The sequence below is a fragment of the Nannobrachium achirus genome (genome assembly GCF_963921795.1).
Source record: "Nannobrachium achirus genome assembly, chromosome: 18".
In the NCBI taxonomy this organism is placed as follows: Eukaryota; Metazoa; Chordata; class Actinopteri; order Myctophiformes; family Myctophidae; genus Nannobrachium; species Nannobrachium achirus.
Genome location: NC_137825.1, coordinates 31,222,399 through 31,237,390, shown reverse-complemented (window position 1 = coordinate 31,237,390; position 14,992 = coordinate 31,222,399). Strand labels below are relative to the sequence as shown.

Here is a 14,992-nt window from a genome sequence, read left to right as displayed (position 1 = left end):
ATCTGTGTTTTGAGATATTTTAGTATTTTAAACCACCTACTGTAGAAATGTCTTAACCAGTGGTGTAAAGTAACTACCGGTAAGTACATTTACCTAAGTACAGTAGACTACTTAGACACAAGTTTGAGATATTTGTACTTTACCTGAGTATTTCCAATAGGCCTACTTTTATTTCTATTCCACTACATCTCGGATGCAAATATTGTACTTTTACTCCACTACATTTATTTCAAAACTTTAGTTGATTTTGATTATATTTTATACACTTACTTTAAATGGAACACTCTGCCTAATCAGTACTTTTTTTGTACTGATTTGATTACTTTTTCCACCACTGTTGAAAATTGCCTGTCCTGTCATCCTAGGTCAAAACGACAAATGGTTCTGGGTCATTGTGTGGGCGGATACGGCTCTCTTCCTTTCAAATGTCCAAACAACCCATGTACCATTTCCTACTCCCTCAGCTGGCAGACAGCTCCAAAAGATGCCTTATTCAACCCTATTCCCTGGAATCATCACTTGTACATTGACTGTGCTCATAATGTGTGAGTAATAAACACATTGATTCACACACCACACGCATATGGGCCTAGGCTACTTTACTGTATGATTTTGCAGGTGGTCCACACACCTGATGCGTGTGTCCTTAATGAATGTGTGATTAGTGGTGCGGGCCGGCGGTCTGCGTATGGAATAGCATGGCATCAATGCCCAAGGTAAAGAGAGAATTTTACTTATAACTTATAGGCCTATTGCTTATCAGGTTCTTGAGTTTCTTCCCTAGCTGTAGAAGACCTAATAGTCTAGCCTACCCCGGCCCATGGACCCATGGTTAGAATTTGAATTTCCAATAAATCAGTTGTTCCCTAACTTTTCAGGTCGAGACCAAAAGACATAATTAGACGTTTGCCCAGGATGAGGATCCAAACAAGTGAAAACTAGCAGATCTACAAGCTCACACCGTGTCGCTTCGCGCCTCGTTTGCTATTTTGTATTTTCATAACATCTTAAACTTGTTTTAATAATCAAAAACAACGTAGGAAACAAAAAAAATAAAGGAACCGTTAAAAATGTGTCCGCGCGACGCACAAATGGGTCCCGAGCCAGTGTTTGGGACCAGTGTTCAACATGATAACATAACGAGTCGGGAGGGGTTGTTAAAACCAGATCTCCTCCCCTGACCGGTTTTTCCTCTTTATTTATTTTTTTTGTGCCAGAACAAGAACAGCCCCATTCATCCAATCGTGGTGTCCGGTGTTTCCTGTTAGCATTCCTGTGTTCTGCTTCTGGAAGTCAACAGTTGTGTTGTGCCCGAGCGGAGAGGAGCGCCTGTATAATACTGTAGGTACTGTAGAGTCCCAGACAGTGAGGAGCGCCTGTATTTACTGTCTGTACTGTAGAGTCCCAGTGAGGAGCGCCTGTACTGTAGCAGCCTACTGTAGAGTCCCAGTCAGCAGCCAGTGCCAGCCAGCCGAGGGGAGGATGGATGCGACGCAGGAGGACCAGTTGGAGAGAAGCAGCCACACTGCCTTTATTGAGGACAACATACTCTACGTTCTGGGAGGTTATCGCGTAAGAGAAATTTAATATAAATTATTTGCGGTGTTATGAACAGTGGTGGGAAAAGGACTCACGTTTTGTTCGTAAAGGGGAAGAACACCCATTTTCAATATTGAACTATGTCTATGAAAAAAAAAAAAAAAAAAAAAGTTCCCCCCCTTCTGTGTTGCCTAGAATTAGAGAATTGATTTTGGGGTTTGTATTGTAAAGTACACCGAGATGACATCACACGTCGGTGTACTTACAATACAAACCCCAAAACGTACAATACAAACCCCAAAATCAATCCTCCAGTCTAGGCAACACAGAAGGGGGAAACTTTTTTAAATGTCCACACAACTCCTCTAAGGTATATTAATGACATAGTTCAATATTGAAAATGGGTGGTCTTCCCCTTTAAGTAAACGTATATTAGATATACTGCAATGTATAAATGGCCTACTCAAGGTAAAAGTCTGGAATAACAAATTTACTTGAGTAAAAGTATTAGGCATCAAAATATATAGGCTACTTTTTTGAAAGTGCTACAAGTTAATGTAGCCTATGTTTTATAATATTATAGCCTAATTATATTATAATTTATATTTGCAAAGTAATTTATATTTGCAAAGTAACTAAGTACAATATTTAGATCCGAGTCTGAGATGTAGTGGAGTAGAAGTAAAAGTATTGGGAATAGGCCTACTAAAGTACAAATAGCCTACATCGAAATTGTATTCAAGTAGGCTACATTACTTAGTTACTTTACACCACTGATTAATATTAATTATTTGGTCTGTTATGAATACATGTCACTTAACCTAGCTTTAAATTCTCAATTGACTGACTATACCTGTGCAAGTAGGTGATTATTAATGATTATCTCATCTGCATATTATCCATCACTCAGCATACCTTCCAAAGAAATCCCAAATTAAGCTACTTCATTGTTAACCATCCATGCTTCCGTGATCGCAAAGGAACACCTTGTCGCCGAAACGGCACTTTGTTGTCTATTCAGAGAACCTTCTGAGGGACTGAGGCTGTAAAACTGAACAATGCATGACTAGATTTATTTTTATTTTTGATGTCCTGCCAATATCCTTTGCTTCACGCAATAGCCTTACAACGGTGTTTGATCAAGAAATATTACCTAGACAGAAAAAACATCCAAACTCATTGCTGTACTGTTCCACTATGTTTACAAAATAACTATGATCTCCTGTTTCGAAACTCAAAAAACTTTATTGCAAAGAGGGGATCATTGTGCTTATGCACAGAATGTGCATAAACAAGGAAAAAAATAAATAAAACATTGTTTTAAAAACAATAAAAAATGTCCTGTAAATGGTTCATCCTGACTTCTACATTGTGAAGATCACCTCCACTGCTTACTAGCTCAGCGTAATGTTAATGCTGGGTGAAATACACATTTTGTTTGTTTCCTAACAGGCACGCAACAAACAAGATGTACTGGTGCCGTGCAGTGAGCTGTGGCTCTGCCATCTTGACACTGGGACATGGTAAGATAAAAGATAATGTATCACAATTATTCATTCTATCAGGTGAAATAGGCACCCTGTCATGTCAACATCACATCAGTCGGGGTTAACAGATTGTGTTAGCGTTCTTTAAAACCTACCAAAATCAACCGCATTATGACTCTTTAGATCAGTGGTTCTCCACCTGTGGGTCGGGACCCCCAGGGGGTGGAAATTGTGAAAATAGCTGATCTACATGCTCACAGTGAGCATGTAGATCTGCTATTTTCACAATAGAACCGTGTTATACAAAATGTTATGCCTCAACTAGGGGTGGGGGGGGGGGGTCCCCAGTTAAAATATGATTATTTTGGGCGTCGCGGCCTGATAAGGTTGAGAACCTCTGCTTCAGATTTGCATGCGTGTGTTTGTTCACTCAACCTGTCATCTCAGTTATTTACCTTCCTCTTTTCTGTTTTTGTGCAACCAGGGAGCTCAAGGGGATCGCGGGGGAGGTCCCTCCGGAGTTGTCGGGATTCTGCAGCTCTTATCTCAATGGCACGCTGTACATGTTCGCCGGGTGCGACTCCCTTGGCTACACTAACCAGGTTGGTGTACACCCCCCCCCCCCCCCCCCCACACACACACACACACAGACACACACACACACACACACACACACTGAACTGTTTTGCTAATTAATTATCATCTTTCATGCGTCACTAACAACAGGCCACAGGGAAGGGGGTTGGTTGACTGTTTTCTGTTTTGCCTGACCCTGTAACACCGATATGAAAACTATCTGTGACATGCCGCAGCCTGATTATTTGCAGAGGCTGATTAACATACAGACAGACAGGCAGGCATGGGTGTGGAAAGTGAGTCTTATGTGAGAAGTGAATGTAGGTGTATCTCTTTTCAAACATTATCTAGCACATCACAGTTTACCAAAATGGAAATATCCCAAGGAAACATCAATTTACTGATAAGATAAACGTTTATGTGGAATTAAATGTTATCGCAGCAACTGCAGTAAGAGTGAAGGATACAGTGGTAGTCATTACTGCACAACAGTGTGCAGTAATAACTCACAGATCTTTATTTAACTTTTATAGCAATATATTTATTGTATATAAGGCGGTATGTCTCATGTTCCAGTTCTAAACTTTAGCAGTTGATTGTGTTCTGGCTTGCCATCTAATGGCTTCGAAAATAATTGGCCGAAGGCCGACGTCTGTGTACATATCTGTAGAGCCAACCTGTGCTCCTATGTATTAGTTCCACAGTGTTGACCTGAGAGAGGAGTGCTACGCATGGAAGAGTGTGACAGACACCAAAGGAATGACGCCCTCACCACGAAACAGACACAGCTGCTGGATACACAGAGACAGGTTTGCCTGTCAAATATTTTCGCAGATTACCATCGTCTTTCCCCCAGCCCGCACGTCTAAGCAGATGTCTGACAATCACCCCTGGCTGATCTATTGACCGACCCTGTGAAGATTATTGTGCCGGCACATGTTTTTCACATTCCTGGATAATGTGTACCGTATTTTCCGGACTATAAGGCGCACTTAAAAGCCTTTAATTTTCTCAAAAAACTACAGTGCGCCTTATAGTCCAGTGCGCCTTATATATGGATCATTCATTGACATTGACATTCCCTTTAGCACAGCTTCATCTGTTGGATGCATAAGCGTCTATTATGTGCGCCTTATAGTCAGGTGCGCCTTATATATGAAAACAGTTTAAAAATAGACCATTCATTGACAGTGCGCCTTATAGTCAGGTGCGCCTTATAGTCCAGAAAATACTGTATATGCCACAGGATTTCAAAGTGGGGTCTGGGGACCCCCAGTGGTCCTTGGAACACTGGGTGTCAGTTTAAACGCTATTTGAAAATGCGTCTTCTCTTATGGGGGTCCCTGGCACAAAATCTTTTCAAACGGGGGCCCTTAACATAAAAATGTTTGAGAACCACTGATAAATCGCTCACACCTCAACAACATGTATAACAGATTTAGATAAAGCTGAGATGTTTTGAAATTGAATTTACCTTATGTTTATTTCTGTTGCGCCTAATTTGCCATGCATTCCGAAAACGTATTTTTTTCTCTCAAAACAAAAAACGTTATGTTAATTTCTGACAGTTTATTTTCATTTCTGTATACTTTATGATGCTTTGTTGTGATAAAGTATGTTTCAAATAATAATGTATATATATATTCTTTTGTGTGTTTTGTTTTTCTTGGTGTAGGCTAATCTACTTTGGAGGGTATGGATGCAAGACCTTACAGGAAATACGTAACTCCTCCTCGTCCAGCTTTGTTGTTGAGGAGACAGCCTGGGTAAATAGAACACAGAACTGCAGAAGATTGTGAGAAGTTGTGAGCTTGTAGATCGGCTATTTTTGGCAAAGAGGTTTGGTGTAGAGGGGAAAAAGAGCAGACTAAGTAAAGAGTGAAAGGTCAAGTTTATTAAGTGGTGGTTCAAGTGGTTAAATATCTGAAAACACAAATTGACATGAAACCCAAAATACACTGATGATTATGCTGTCAAACGATGAAACTATATGGAATCTATGAAAAGGTTGTGGGGGTCCCTGCTTCATCTCTCTCTCTCAACTAAGGGGTCCTTGGCCTGAAAACGTTGAAGACCCCTGATTTAGATACTCCCATGTCCTTAGTTTGGCAGTAATACTGACCCCCAAAAGAAAGGGGGAAACACACACAGTAGGCCTACTCTGTTTACACACATTTTTATACGCTCAAAGGACAACAATGGAAATAAACTCTCAAGCTTTATTGTATTTAGTCCTTTTGACAGATATGTAATGGGTGTATGCATATGCATTTGTCTAAGATGTCAATGTCAATCAATACTTCAATTATAATCAATTATAGTCAGTGCTGTGAATTCTATATAATGTTTTTTATTATGACTCGTACCATAAAATGGTGTAATCTTTTCCCTGCAGGCAGCAGTCGGAGCCACATTCTACAGATGCTGGGGCTGGAACAACGAGGTTCATGAATTTGACACTCACACAGCTACATGGACCCAACCGGAGACCCAGGTAAAGTACGGGAGTGTGTGATCATCTGTTCTGTAATATTGAAACATGCTCGGTAAGAGGACTTAGTCCCCTCTCTGTCTGTACACAATTTAACCTTTTTTTACACTCCTGACCTGTATACCAGAGTCCTGCATGGGTCCGATTTTGACAACCCGCGTCCGCCCTGCCCGTCATTAATCAGATCCGCGGACCAACCCGCTACCCATGATTATACAAAAGTCTAAACCAAACCCGCCTTGCCTGTCAAAAAACTGAACCGTTGCCCGAACGTCTACCCGTGATTACATGCAGTAAGGTAAATAGCCTACAGACGTGCGTTCGTGCTTCCAAATGGCATCACACTCGATCGTCCCTGCACACTGTCCTCAGTGTTTGCGACACAACATACAGTATTTACATAAACGCCAGGTCGGCTGCCACTCTTAATTCTTTTAGATAGCATTTTAAACCACCCTTGCTATGATGAGAACATGGGCTAACGTGCTAGAGCGTGCTGTGGTTGTGTCTGTGTGTTGTGTGTGTCCTGCTGCTCACTGTGCGCTCCTGTGACATGAGGTTGTTAAGGCGGAAACAGTGCTGTATGCATGCCATGGTTGTGTCCTGCTGCTCATTCTGTGCACTCCTGTGACGTTGTTTAAGCAGAAACAGTTGTCTGATTTTCACAATAAAATGTCGCCCGCCCGTGTTTAATCCCGCACCGCCCGTCCCCGTACCCGCAAATTTATAATTGTATATATTCCGCCCGTTTTCACCCGTCAGATGCGGCTACCTGACGGGTATCCGCGGGTACCCTCCTTTGTCTGAATAAAACCAAATAATATTATATACAAAATGTATCCAGCTGTTTAGCTATGATTACCTTGGGGAGGTGATAATTACTATGTTGAGAGAGATGCACGCTGGAACACAGAAGCCCACATATGTCTTGCTGAAAAACACATTACAAAATCACTGCCTGCCTGGTGTATGCTATTTTTTACTTTAATTGCCTCCACTTTCTTGCAGATCAAAACCATAAATGCAAAAAATTGAATCTTGAGAGAGAGGGGGTTGAGGTTGAGTTCCATTCCTGGCTGTCTACTATAGTAAATTGAGGATGAGTACTGCCTCGGGCAAATACCAACAAAGGGCATGCCAAACAGTGATTGAAAAGAGCACAGATTGAATGTTGCATGATGGAGCTGAAGCAATAAGTACATTGTGCAGAAAGTGGCTGTATCTTTGTTTTCTCCAAAGCATAGAGTCAATACCCGGATTCTTTTTAGTTAAAGTGCCACATTCAAGGATAAAGCCTGCACAAAAAAGATGACATTAGCACCTGTAACATTTCCTCATGCTTTTCTATCAAATGTTATACCACACACATTAACATTTGTAACAAAATACGGTAGTTATTATTATTTTATATAAGGTTGGTTGTTGCAAGTTCTAAGTCCTAAATTAGCCATTGATCGTATTCTGGCCCACCATCTAATGCCTTTGAAAAAGTAACTATGAATTTATATTAATTTAACGAATGTCTGTCCGTCCGGTGTCCACCGTCTGACCGTCTGTCTGCATGCTGACATCACTGATACTACACAGTGTCGCAACCATGGTAACAGCCGCTTGCTTCGCCTAAAGAGACATACTGTATTAGATCTTACACCGAATGTTATACCTAGAATAAGTAGGATATGGTTCAAGTTCAACTTTACTGTCAATGACCACATGTCCCCTCTCACTTCTGTCATCCCCAGGGACCTGCTCCTGCTCCTAGAGGCAGTCATGCCAGCGCCAATCTGGGCGGTAAAGGCTACATCTGTGGTGGCTCGGTGAGTGGTCTCATCAATGCCATGTGCGTTGTTTAACTGCATCTCTCATGTGAATAAATACAATTATGGAGCAGTCTAGTCACAGTAAATGAAGACATTTCCCAGCAGACCATGAAATGTGCATCAAAAACTGAATAAGCATGCTGACAGCATCCAGAGCAGCATTTCTAATACTTTTCAAGCTCGAGACCGAAAAAAGAGATTTGAAGTCTCCCAAGGACCCAAACGTACGAAATATATTATGAATTAATCATGTAAAACGTTTTACTACCTGGAAGAAAGAAGATTATGTCACCCTTCTTTCAACGGATGAGGTTGGTTAGTTATGTCTATTGGTTGTGGATCCTAATTATGACAGGGAAATGAGAGGAATTCTCAGCTTCACCTGTACATGCATAAGAAACCCCAGTCTGGACGGGAATTATGTAGTGAGACTTTCGCCTTTTTTCACTCATGTGTCCTTGTTTGTTTCCAGGAAACTAAAGAGTTGGACATGTACTGCTTGGATCTGGACACTTGGACCTGGACACAAATGTAAGAATTATTTAAATCTAAAACGATAAATGATTTGTTTAGTTAGCACCTGTGGTGCATAAAATGTATCTCAAAGTAGTAGCACAATGTTAAGAAGAACTTGGTTCACTGTCTATTTTTTCTACTGTTTTCATTGACCACGGCTGCACTGTGCTATATTCTGTTGTTGTTCATCTCCACAATACCAGTGAGTACCCCTCCTCATGCGCACCCATTGGGCGTTCTATGCACACCCTCACCCCTACATCAGACCACAACCTCTTCATGTTTGGAGGCCTGGCAATGGATGGAACATCGTTGAGTAAGTCCTAAATCTGTCAGTACAAGTCTTCTGCATGCATGCACGCATGCCTGCCCCATACTCAGGGTTAAGCTTCTCTTCTAGGTGATGCATGGGAGTTTAATGCACTGAGGAGAGAGTGGAGACAGAGGGATCATCCGCACAAGGACAAGCCCAGGTAAGCTGTCTGCCAGCCAGCCTTGGAGTAACTTGCATGGTTGGCATGAACCCTAACCTTACCCTGTCCTCAGTACTAACCCTAAACCTTAAGCTCTAATCTGAAAATGACTCCACCTTTTACTGAAATCCCATTCCAAGTACATCTCTGAACTAGGATGAGCCCGGATGAATCTTTAGGGTGTCGAACAGACCCTTTTATAAAAGAGTGTCTGATGTCATATCTCATTAGCAGCATCGCACATGGCTTCAGACTGACTGCACAAGACCCTGTCTTGTCTTTAATGTCACTATTCATACACATACAGTGGATATTTTGCCCAGATGTAGTTTGCCACCCCTGCTTCCCCAATGTGGTGGTGAGGGTACAATGAGTACGATGTAAGGGCAAAGTCACCGCCATGTGACCTTTCAGTTGTAAAAACATGGTCATGGTATTTCATGGTCTATGTTTTCATATTCAAGCATTTGTCCATCAGAATGTTTTCGTTTTTTGGGGGGTGAGGACGATCTAAATTCGAGTGATCATTACTATTCCTCACGAATTAGTCATTACTATTCCGTATTCTGCATGAATAGTCTGCATAAACAGTGTCTCTAAAGATCCGATTACTAACTCCTACACTTCTCTCATCCTCAAATGCACTTCCTTTGTTTTCTGTCTCACTTACACTGTCTAGCAGTAGCACACAGAAACCCAAACACACCTGTTCAGAAAGCAACTTTAAGTGTATGAACTGAAAATCAACAGCTGTCATGCAAATCAACTGCTATATTTGGCTATGTCTAACTGATATTGCTCTGTTCCGCCTCCTCAGACTGTGGCACACAGCATATCAGGGCAAGGATGACGACGTAGTTGTTTTCGGAGGAAGTCACAGTTTCTGTGTCCTGGCAGATTCGGTAGGTCCATTTGACATGCTTATGACACTATTTGCTTTCATCATAATGACTCTGTAGAAGCTGGCTGTGAACACTGTGGTTCTTTGACAGACACGAGAGCTGTCCTATTCAGCCATGACAAGTTTCGGTTTAATTCCACAGAATGGTCACAACGAACGTGACCAAGCTCTTTTCTTGCATGCAGGATTTTACTCAATGTAAGCTAAATATTGCGTGCATTACACAGGCAAACAAATAAATAAATCCCCTTCCACGTAATCCACTTTGCTGACATAATTTGTATATAACTAGCTAATGTTATATCTTGATTAGTAAGTACAACTGTTACGTGATAATACAAAGAAAAAGCTTACGTGGGTTGAAGTGCTTTTCTGATCCCACAGTGTGAATTGGAATCAGCATTCATATACAACAGGAAAAACACTACGCTGTGGTGTTTTCTTTATTCATGGAGGCCTAAAGTACGGGTTTCTGGTCCACGTTACACTGATAAGAACTAGATGCGTGCGCAGGTCTCGTACCAAAATTAGCCAATGAAACCAGCGCTCCCCAAAACAACAGGTTTGGGGATTGGTGGGAATTGATTACATGATACAGTCAGCTGTGCATTTAGTCTCAATGTTTGTAAACAAGAAACCTGTCCATAGGGAGAACTGGTCTCTGTGCTGTGTAAAGTGGAATTGGCAATGATTCCTACAAGTATTTCCCACCCAAGACTGTGTAGTCAGACAGCAGCACAGATGAAAAATCAAGAAGGAAAAACTCGCCAAATTGACCCTGCTCCGTAGCTTCTGAATATGTCACATCAAGCTAGTCTGTTTTTATTATTGAGTGTGTGTTGTTTGACTGTTTATTTTTTAAACTGTACTATGCTTAGGTGAGATGGTGACACTGCTGTGTCTGCTGTGATTTTCTCATCAGGTGGCTGTTTTAAGGGCTCCATGTCAGCAGCACTGCAAGGACCTGCTTTTCTTCCAGACCCAGCCGTACTCACTCTCCAGGTAACAACCATCTGCCAGGAACTTTTTGCTCACCTCCAACACAGATGTAGCTAGATATTTCCGTTGTTTTGCTGTGATTCAAGCGATGCAATTATATATATATATTTTTTTGCATCTGGGGTTCTAAGTAACCACTTTAAGCCAATCAATTACTTTTTGATTAAACATTACTTAGAATGTGGACATCACTGTATCTCTACATCCAAGTCAGACTAGGCATAAATCAGATTCCTGTTGGTTATATTGAGGTGTAGGCACAGCAGCGCACATCTTCTGACCTGCAGAGAGCACTATGTTATGACATTTTGGAATGGCATTTTAGACAATTAATTTGTGTGGTGGCACATCAACTCAACAGTGCTGTTCTTGATCGGTTACTGGAAGACATTGTCAACTGTGCACTTTGAAGAGAATTGAGTTTTCAGAGACAGGAATTACCTTTTGGTTCATGATGAGTGGCTTAGTCACTTACATTTCCCAAGAAATGTTTTGTTAGATTTGTGTGCAGAGATGTAGGGAACTTGAAACTTGGTCTCTCTCTGCCTATTCTGTGTAGTTTGGCAGTTACTGTAGATGCATTTTCAGCTTACAGGCCACAAACAGGTGCACATTAAAGAGCAATTTGTGTGCGCTATTAATTTCCCTAGGGTTCTAGATGTGGTTGATTTTCTGTGGTTCCGTCTGAATAAACACTTCTCGTGAGTTACAGTACTTACAGGGAAATCTGTAATTAGTCCTTTTCCAAAGATAAAGGTGACTGTAAACCACGGTCATGTGCGAGCAAATGTAAGATCATTTGAAATGAATAAATCTTGAAAGGTGACATAATCGTGCTTAAAACAACTTATGAAATGTAGTTTGTCTTAAGTATTTTCTATCAATCTAGCATAAATACAATGTGTAATGTGGAAAATGATCTTAAGCATATGTTTAAGCATAAATCCAAGATGTCTTTTTTATGAATGAGGCCCCTGGTGCTATTGCACCTAAGTCCTAATGTGAGGATAATAACAATGCATTCCCAGTCAGTCACACACATTTTTGTGAGTCTACATCATGAGTACACTCAGCACCACATACTGTACAAGTGCATTTTCATATTGCCTCCACAGATGATTAGGCGATTTAACAAAGTTCACAGTTACCACACAAACAAGTCTGTGAGCTATATATACCTCTGCTCTGTTCCTTCATGGACCAGTGCACGTTACAGCATAATGAGCTTAAACAATCTAAACCTATACTGTACGAGCAATACCTTGGATTTGATGTGTGTGCAGTATGTGAAATGGGCATAGAAAATGCTTAAAGCTCCACGCCACTGTTTGTATACATTGCAATGCTTTGTGTAATAGTCTACCAGTCGTGTAGCCCTGTGTTGATCCATTCTGTTACGCAACTACACAGACTGGACACTGAAGATGTTGGGCAATTGTATATTTTCAAAAAGGAAGGCTCGCTTACGCCATACTATCGTTAAGTTTAGTTTGGATAATGTTTTACAGCACCAACGTAGGGGGTTACGCGCAAAATTCATCAGAGGCAATAGTATAATTTGAATGATTCTTTTTGTGTTTGAGTGCAAGTGCTTAAAGGGATATCTCACTTTAAAAAAAAACTTTGGTCATTTTATCATCTAATCAGGCTTTTATGAACACCCTGAACAGTTTTTAATTTGCTTGATTCAATATTTAGATATTTGATGTAAACGCCATCAGTCCTTCTCCAGGAGGAGGTCACGTGGGCAGGCAGGGCCTGATAACATTTAGATCAAATATCTAAATATTGAATCAAGCAAATTAAAATATGTTCAGGGTGTTCATAAAAGCCTGATTAGATGATAAAATGACCAAAAGTTTTTTTGAGAGTGAAATATCCCTTTTAAATTAAACCCATATTGGATGTGTATTTTGACACAGTGTGTCGTGTGTTCTCTGTTCTGGGAAGACATTGGCACTTAAATAACAAAATAATTATACCTCTTTTCTGTTGTCTGTAGACTGTGCGAGGACAACATAGCAAGAAGTGCCACACTTCTTGGAGAACAGCTGATGTGTCTTCCTCCAAGGCTGCAGAACAAAGTCGACAAGAGAATCACTTTCTTCTCCAACAGCGAGCCGATGCTCGTCACTTAAGCTGCCCTGCTTTTACAAGATGGATGACAAGATGACAAGCCTGTCAGATCATGTGGAATAATCTAATTTTAATTACTTGTGCTTATATTGTGGTTTTACTTGCCTGAAAAGCCTTATTTTGTATATCTCTTTAATTTGAATTTACTGAAGCATTTCAGCTTGAAAAAGAAAATACCTCATTGTAAATACTGTTTTGTTTTTGCTGTTTGTTGTTTTAATAAATGGTTAATAAAGTATCTAGGTAAATGTTATTCCATATGTGAGTGTGTCTATGTTCCCTCAATGTTTGTATTATGTTAATCTTGAATTCATTCTGAAATGGCACAACCTTACATCATACACTGGTTCTGTGTCATTTAAGGTGACATCTGCTGTAGTAGTACTAAACTATCAACCAGTTTCACCATGGCAACATACAGTATTAACTGCCTAGCACCCACTTCTGTAAATATGCTAATCACCATTAATTCAATAGCTGGTCATAAAAGACCTCTGAAGCTCATCCAGGTCTTGTTTTTGTTGTTTGGATTTTTTTGATTGAATACTTTATAAGCAGTTCACATAGGAAAGAACAGAACAGTACAGTTCATATACGAGGTCTACTAATAGGATTTTAAACGCAAGAACTTATTGGGGTCCTTTGTACTCAATTAATTGAGAACAAAATCCTGTCATGTGATTTATATTTATTTTGCAGAGTAAATACAGCTGATGGAACATGACTCCACCCATAACATTGATATAGAGCCATGAGCTGTCTAATATGAAACTGGGGAAATTAAAAATGTAATCATAGCCAATACTTATCAAAGACTGAGGGGGGAAAAAAGATAAACTTGGGACCAATTTGACAAACATGGAAATGTTCTAACATTGAATCTATTGAATTTAGACAATGTAGTTGTATAATAAAATGACCCACACAGGCGCACAGTCTAGGCCTACACAATAAGGACAACTTTATTTAGGCAAAGTTTCGGTCACCTTCAGGCTGCAGGCATCTCACAGGTCTATTTTGACCGAAATGTTGTCTAAATGAAGTTGTCCTTATTAGTGTTGTTACTTGTTGCCCTCACAGGGCAACCAGAATATACGGTAGTACTTGTCCGACTTTATTCTTTCCATCTTTTTAGATAAACCTTTTTTTGCCACGCTACTCCTCCCACAGTTTTGGTGGCATGCACTTGGGTCATATATCAAATCGACTGGCTTCATCGGGGGTGCAGGGGTGCATTTTGCTAAGAGATATGTTATACAATTTTGTATATAAATGTATTTGTGAATGAATTTTCTCCATTGACTTGAATGGGAAAATGTAAAAATTTAACTTTTTCCAAATATGGAGATGACTGACGTCATAGATGTCTGATGCCTTAAACCACATGAGACTGACACGATATATGGCCATTCCCATACATGGGCTTAATATTGATGACATCAGGGATCTCCATATTGAGACTGACACAATATGTCCTTATATGGGCATTCCCAGATAAGGGCTTAATATTGATGACATCAGGGATCTCCATCCATATATGGGCATAAAAGGGACAAGGACGGAAATCATTTGCATGTGTGACTCGCGTCACGGCAACCACATTTGCAATTTCCAATTGTATCTTTCTAGTTGTAAGTGCAGACGGTGTGCAGGTCATTTTGTTTTATTCTATTGTAGACTTCTGATCCCTGCCTATCATATGCACCCATCTCTGAGCCGATCAGGTGTGCATAAGAGATGAGATGAAGACCTTGCTTTTTCCAGACTAAGTAATTACAAAATATAGACTGCTTTGAAATGTAGTATAAAATATTAAAACTTCATCACCAGGTCTAGCACTCTAGCTGTGGCCACAATCTCACAGGTTGTTGTTGGCGGTAGTGTGTAGAATGTCACTGATTGGAAGTTGGAACAGACCGGTTCTAGGTAAACTGTACACAGGCAGCTGCTGCCCTCTACTGCTAAAGTACAATATCTGTCATTTATTTATGTCAATTAGAAAACCACAGATTTCTGACAATTTATCAACCAGTGGATAGGTCCGGTTCCAAAAG

At 40.4% G+C, this 14,992-nt stretch overlaps 1 protein-coding gene across 1 annotated transcript; it reads left to right on the top strand.

Annotated features, from left to right (window-relative positions):
• Positions 1-1,482: 1,482 nt before the first annotated feature.
• Positions 1,483-12,940, top strand: LOC308303023 (kelch domain-containing protein 1-like; the record flags this gene model as incomplete). Its single annotated transcript, XM_080747342.1, has 13 exons — positions 1,483-1,572; positions 2,992-3,062; positions 3,511-3,628; positions 4,299-4,411; positions 5,278-5,368; positions 5,998-6,096; positions 7,836-7,910; positions 8,386-8,444; positions 8,633-8,745; positions 8,830-8,902; positions 9,720-9,804; positions 10,726-10,805; positions 12,805-12,940. 13 exons carry the CDS (start codon positions 1,483-1,485, stop codon positions 12,938-12,940), a joined length of 1,203 nt encoding a protein of 400 aa, XP_080603468.1.
• Between the last annotated feature and the right edge of the window lie 2,052 nt (positions 12,941-14,992).